The sequence below is a fragment of the Urtica dioica genome, chromosome 10, assembly GCF_054948205.1.
Source record: "Urtica dioica subsp. dioica isolate 48M chromosome 10, U.dioica_male_clone48M_v1_H2, whole genome shotgun sequence".
In the NCBI taxonomy this organism is placed as follows: Eukaryota; Viridiplantae; Streptophyta; class Magnoliopsida; order Rosales; family Urticaceae; genus Urtica; species Urtica dioica.
The window spans coordinates 20054736-20062074 of NC_142765.1; the positions used below are offsets into that span (position 1 = coordinate 20054736).

A 7339-nucleotide genomic window follows, 5' to 3' on the forward strand; every position below is an offset into this window, starting at 1 on the left:
GTTGACTTAAATACTTTTAAATTATATAACGACAACCAACCGAAGGAATAAGAAGAAGAAAAAAAAATAAAAAATATAAACCAACCCTACCATGTGAGACTTTTGTAGAATACGAAACTTAAACGATGGTATAGCAACTAGTATTATGTGGACACCGAATTTTGCGGCTAAAACTCTTTTATTTTAACATTTAGTCTTTCTTTTGGCATATCATATCTACTAATCTCAACGTTGAAGTTGAATTCTTCTTCTTCTACCCCTTTCTTACTTTGTTTCCTTGTGTATTTTTTTTTATAGACAGCCAGACTAATTTTTATTAGCTGGCTCTCTTTCTCACTACTTCCGTATTTAATTTTTTATTAGTTTTTGTACTGCAATTGGAGAAAATAATATTGAACTGTTGACATATTTCGATTTTTTTAATTTGTCTGCAAAGTTGTTGGTTAATATAGTGGAATATCAAATTAATTTTGATTGGATGGCTGTGGGGTTTTTCGTTGGCTTTTAAAAATAATTTTTTGGTCAAACACTCCATGCTATATATATCTATATATATAGAAAGATAGGGTTTGAGAACAAGAAGAACCTCTCATATTATCCAAAGAACAAAAAGGGTATAGAGATATTGAAAGCTTTGTATACGTTTCTTCTGTATACTTGTGTGTGGGTGTTATATATAATTATAGTATATATGGAACCAGTTTCTGGAAAATCATCTGGTCATGGAGGTCTTGTGGTCAAGAAGGAAGATGCTAAGAGAGACGTTGAATCTCATGGAGATATTGAAGAAGATAGCACACAAAATTTTTCTCTTAAGGTATAATCATCAATATTTTATTTATTTTTATCATCTCTTTTTGTTCATCGTTTCCTTTACTTAGCAAAGTTTGTCTCCTTCTTTCTTATTTTTTTTAGCGAAGTTTTTTTTTTTTTCGTCATTCTTGATTGATTTAATTGATTACGAGATCAATTAAATCATGGGATCATAATCAAATTCGATAGGTTAATAATTGAAAACTTTCTGGAATTAATTAAAAGACTAGGTTATTATTCGAGGAGAGATCTAGATTTTTATTTTCAAGCTCGTTTACTCAATGAATCAGTAGATCTTGTGTTAGGTTCTTTAAGCACATGCAATATAAGTTATTTTATATGCTGATTGATTTTGAAATATATAAAATTATAGTCCTTTCAATGAATTCCAATCAATTTCTATACGTCTCTTCTATATTAATATATAAGTTTTCTGTAGAACTAATTTATGTATATTGGGTTGGTTTATTATTGACGTCTAACTGCAGATTGGAAACGGAAGATCATATAACGATGAGATTGGAAATGATCAAGAGAAGAAGCGATTATCACCTAAGCAGAAAGACTTGATTAACCAGGTTAAATCTCTATTCATTATAGCCTGATTATGAACCGGATCATATGCATATGACCTTAATTGATAGTCGATGCAAGACGAATCTTCCATAACTAACTAATACACACGTATATATAGATGTAATTAAATAACATATATATATATATATATATATATATATATATATAATATGGACACTTGATAATTTACTAAATGTTTTTTTAAAGTTACGTGTATCATAAGTTTCAAAGTCAATATTCCACACGGAAGCTACATTAATGTGTTCCAACTTGGTCATAAATTTTGACAATTTTCATATTATTATTTTTGTATCGCTTGCATTGTTTAAATGCTTCCAAAATTTAACAACTTTATAATTAATTAGCTGTATCTAGTCTCATTTTAACTACCATAAGAATGAGAAATCACAGACGCATTCTATCAATCAATACCTAAATTGCGTGTCCTAAAATTTCAGTATTTTAGACGTTAATTTCATAAAGTAAACAAAAGGGTTTGAAAATCATCTGAGCTATATTTTGACAGTTCAAATTCATAATATACACAGCATATTGGTAGCCATTAGGGTCTCATTAGCTAGCCACTTATAAGAGTTTAAACAAATGTAAATTTTATAATTGAAAATTATTACCATACTGCCATGGATTTGCCATTTGGTGCACTGACAGTAGCAGTGAGTATTATTTTCTAATCTGTCAGTTCAATTAGTCTATTAATACTTGTCATTTTGCAAAAGCAAAGTGAGAAATGTGACTGGTTGTGGTTTGTTCTTATGTATAATAGTGCAAAAATAAAACAAAATATCTAAAGTAGTTGAATTTTATTTTGGCTTCTAATAATATATTTTTTTTGGTGGATTTATATATACAGACCAATAATCAGCTAGAATCTACGAAAGCTGAAATGGGTGAGGTAAGGGAAGAGAATGTAAGGCTCAAAACGGACTTGGGAAGAATAATGAAGGAATACCAAACCCTACAGATGCAATTCAACAACATTGTCCAACAAGAAGCTTCAAAAAAATCCATCATGATGAATCCAACAACAACAACACGCGAAGAAACCGAACTCATCTCCCTCACTCTCGGAAACTTTTCGGGTCTTCCGAAAAGCAATTGTCACAAGGACGATAAATACACTCATCGTGTCGCTCCGGCTTCGAAAAACGGGAAAGAAACGATGGCGATCAACGATGATGGCCGAGAAGGCTTGTCTTTGGGGCTAGACTGCAAGTACGCTAGCGAGCCGTCCAACAAATCGGGAGCGACCGATCAAGGTGGGCCCTCGGGATCTAACCCTAGCACCGAGAGCAGCTTCGAAGAACGGAAGGAAGAGGCCGGAGAGACTTGGCCGCCAAGCAAAGCCTTGAAGCCGGCAAAGAGAGCCACGCCCGAGCAGGAAGAAGTTTTGGAATCTCAAAACCCGGCTAAGAAAGCTAGGGTTTGCGTTAGAGCGCGATGCGATACCCCAACGGTAATTAGTGCAAGTTCACGTTAATAATAATAATTGATATATTATATATACGCATTTAGGGTTAGGGTTTATCAGAGTTTTTCTTTTCCCCATTAATTTTGTGATCATATATTGTGTATAATGAATAATTTTTATGGTTGTGCAACAGATGAATGATGGGTGTCAATGGAGAAAGTACGGACAAAAGATTGCAAAAGGCAATCCTTGCCCTAGAGCATACTATCGTTGCACTGTTGCACCATCATGCCCAGTGAGAAAACAGGTATTATACAATTTTTTTTATATATATCAAATTTACTTATTGACAAATTTTCAACAGTAGCATTGACAAGACTACGTTATACATTTGTAGCCGTAGAACTTTGCCAGTAGTTACTAGTTAATAAAAATAAGGGATTACTCCAACCAAACTAAATATGGAAGGATTTTTTTCATCATTTTTTATTAGCAAGTTCTTTTTTTTTTAAGTATATTATGATAATTTTGGTCGCTGGAATAAAGGCTTAGGATAATGGGAAAAAAAAATCAATATACTCATATTTTGGGAATAATACCTAAAAATAAAGGTTTATTAAACCTGGAAGAAAATGATCTCAATACTTAATTGTTAATTTTTTTTTTCAAAAATTGAAATTGATTTCAGGTACAAAGATGTGCAAACGACATGTCGATCTTGATAACGACCTACGAAGGGACCCACAACCACCCGTTAACGGCGGCGGCCACGGCAATGGCCTCCACAACCTCAGCCGCGGCCACGATGCTCCTCTCGGGCTCATCCTCTTCCTCCTCGGCGACCCGTCCCGATGCCCTAGCCGGCTTCAATACCTTCGAAAGCTCCAACAACAACAATAAGCAATTCTACATGCCCAACAACGCATCAACATACTCTTCCTTCCAAGCCTCACACCCAACCATCACTCTTGACCTAACCTCAACCCACTTACCCAACCCTAACAACAACAATAGCAATAATAATACCTCTCATCATTTTCTCAACAAATTTTCTAATAATTCCAATACATACCCTTCTTCAAGCCTCAGTTTTGGCTCTTCGGATTCCAACAACACAAGCAGCAACATGTCTTGGGGGAACTACGGCACTTCCTCGGCTCAGGCGCAGCAATACCGAGCCGCCCTAGGCGGCCTCGGAAGACAAATCTCGACCCCGTTTTCGCAAAACCCTAATACCAACAATAACAACTACTACCAAAACTACATCCACCACAAGATATCTACAAACCCTAGCCCTAGTAGTGCAAATGATTCTAGCGCCATCGCGGCCGCGACCAAGGCGATCACCGCGGACCCCACGTTCCAGTCGGCCCTAGCTGCAGCCCTAACGTCCATAATTGGCGGAGGGCAAGGAAGCAACGGTAGCAAAAGCAGCAACATTCTTCAAGGAGAAGTTGTTCCGAATTTGAAGTGGCCCATTGTCAACTCTGGCGACCATCAAGTACATTTTCCGGCGACTACTTCTAGTGCCACTACTAATAACGCATTATTATTATTTTGAGTTTATAGCTTGGTAACAAAAGCAAATTTTATTCCAGTGGTTCCTCTCGTTCCTGGTTTTTGACTCTAAAATAGCTCAGATGACATGTGATACCGATATTAATATAGAAACTAGGGTTTTTGTATATTGATTGATTATTTGATTCATTTCATCAAGGCATTTGGTAACTTATTAGGCTATGCTGAAGCATTTTGTTAGATAATTTTCTGTAGCATTTCAGTCTATAACAACATGTTACCTACAAATTCTGTTTTTATTTTTTTTAATTTTATTTTATTGTCAAAGTATGTCAACTATTATCATCTGCCATAGTCAAAACTGTATTATTTCCTAAACGAACATTTTCTTGTTTGAAAGTGAATGTTTACTCGTTGCACTGCTTGAGTCACGTTCTGTCTTTTGTCCATCTTTCATAAAACCAGGGGACAAAATTTCGTAAGCATGAATAGCAACCATAAAGACTAATCAGCTATAAATTTTGTTACAAAATAAAATAAAAATTCTGAGAATGACCAAAAATCATAAATACAAGATTGAAAAAGGAGGGAGAACCACAACCCGACATGATTCCAGCCTAATAAATTGAACAGAGATTGACAAGGCCCACTATTTATGACAAGTTTGATCGAACTATGCTGTGGAAATTACCTGAACCAGCATTAACATTTTTTTTCCTCGAGACCTCGCTCCGCATTCTTATTCTGAAAATGCTTCATTTTATTTTGAAAATAAGCTATTTATATAATTTTTTTTTCTTGTTTACATTTTTATTAACGTATTTGTTAATTTTATTCGATTTCATTTAACTTTTTAAAAGTTTTTTCATTAGATATTTTTTAAAATCATATAAAAATAGATATTTTTTAAAATCATATGAAAATAAAAGAAAATAAGGTGTTGATAGAGTATTTGAAAATTTGAGGTATTCAAAAAATCATTATATTTCTTTAAACGAGATATATATGGAATTTTCCGTACTAAGATATAGACGGACAACCTAATCACAGATTCATGGTGTTCGTGAGTTTGCCGTTTGTAAATTTGGGCTTTTCCTTGACGGATTAGACCAAACCTATGATCATTTTTTAAACCAAAATTTTTTAATTGCTTCTAATTAAAAAATTGTGATTATTTATTGACAATTTATGAATATATAACAGTGTTTATTGACAATCGTGTCAGTAAAAAACTGTGTTCATTGACAAATTTGATCATAATTTTTATAATTAGAAATAATTAATGGATAAAAAAAATTAAATGGTCGTAATTTTGGAATTATCCAATTTCTTTAAGGTCTTCGCTGGGCTTCAGGGGTGGCCCACTATCCTTCTAGTCTTATACTTCACTTTTATATCCGTTGGGCCTCAAACACTGGAAGTTGGCTTTGGTGGAATATAAATCCTAAATTCTATAATAAATATTCATAAATCATAATATTACTGTCCTGCCACTTCTTCCCTTTTTTTTCCTTCTAAAGTTTTCCTATAGGTGTGAAATGGTGTTTGGTTAAAATTCGGTTACCATGCATATATTCACCAATGAATTTCAAACTTCAAAGTTCAAACCCCTTTGACATTCACGCGTTTACTTTAAGCGGATATATAGATGTTTGACTTAATTATGAGCAACAAATAATAAAAAAAAGAGTGTGCACATGAATGTACAATTTCAAGTACAATTGATTTCTATGTCGGTGCAACCGTGCAAGGCCATACAAATTAGACTTAATTATGTTTATATAATCTAAAGATTGTACAGCACTAGACGGGACATAACATATGATTAATAAGTCAACCATCCTAATTCTAAAGTATTTCATGGAATAATAATAATAAGTCGTCCTCATACACATTTGCCACACGTCTATAACATCATAATTTCCAGTTTGGCAACAAGGAGAGAAGAGATGAGAGCATATTCCACGTATCTCATAAAATTTTATTCTCTTCAGACTAAATCCTTGCATGCAACTTGCAAGTTGTGTATTAATCGTGACTGCAACGTACTAACGTAGATAAAATGTTTCTCTTTAACCCAAAGGTGTAGAAGCGAAGCGACCAAACGTCATGAGTTTTTCGTTTAAAATCTTAACCATACATAGTGAGCTAGCTAGTTGTGTGGACCATTTTCATACATATCCAATTAATTTTCACATAAAAATACATATAGCTAGATTAATAATATAATAATAATAATAATAATAATAATAATAATAATAATAATAGTAATAATAATGAAAATAATAATAAAGGAAACATCTGTTATGAAAATTATTTTCTTAATTTTGTATTGTATTTTTTATAAGGTCGTTTTAGAAATATGGACAAAAGCAAACATCCTTTTTTGGTTTTAGGCTATGTTTGCCAAATTTTAGAAATATAGTCAAACAGACTGATAAGCCAAAAAAAAAGTCTGATTTGTCCTTATCTATTAACAAATTCGTCACTAGCTAGTACAAAAAATTAGGGTTTTGAGGATAATTGGTTGGAAACTCTACCGAAATTTCGGCAGAATTTCTCCTATAATTCTAACAAACCAAAAACCTGCAAACTCATTTAAAAAGCAGATACAAATCATCCAAAACTATCTTCATAGTCAACTAAACCCTAAATCGAACCTCCGTGGCTCGATTACAACAAAAATTCAATAATATCAACTCATTTATAAAAAATATGTAAACAAAAACTAAATTATGCAATAACTCAACTAAATTCAATTTCATGATTAACAATTGAACAAATAACTTAAATTATATTATATTAACTTAAAAAATTACTAACTAAATTAATTTCAACTACATAAAACATTTTACCAATTTTACTAATTATATCAAATTAATTTCAATTACATGATTAACAATTTTAATAATTATATCAAATTAATTTCAATTACATAATTAACAATTTTTATAATTATATCAAATTAATTTGAATTACATAATTAATAATTTTATCAAACTA

The 7339-nt window shown here is 32.5% G+C and overlaps 1 protein-coding gene across 1 annotated transcript; it reads left to right on the top strand.

Moving 5' to 3' along the window:
• Positions 1-385: 385 nt before the first annotated feature.
• On the top strand, positions 386-4976 carry LOC149383838 (WRKY transcription factor 72A-like). Its single transcript, XM_089629553.1, has 5 exons — positions 386-817; positions 1302-1391; positions 2261-2863; positions 3012-3125; positions 3507-4976. Exons 1-5 carry the CDS (start codon positions 692-694, stop codon positions 4377-4379), a joined length of 1806 nt encoding a protein of 601 aa, XP_089485679.1. The 5' UTR covers positions 386-691; the 3' UTR covers positions 4380-4976.
• The last annotated feature ends 2363 nt before the right edge of the window (positions 4977-7339 follow it).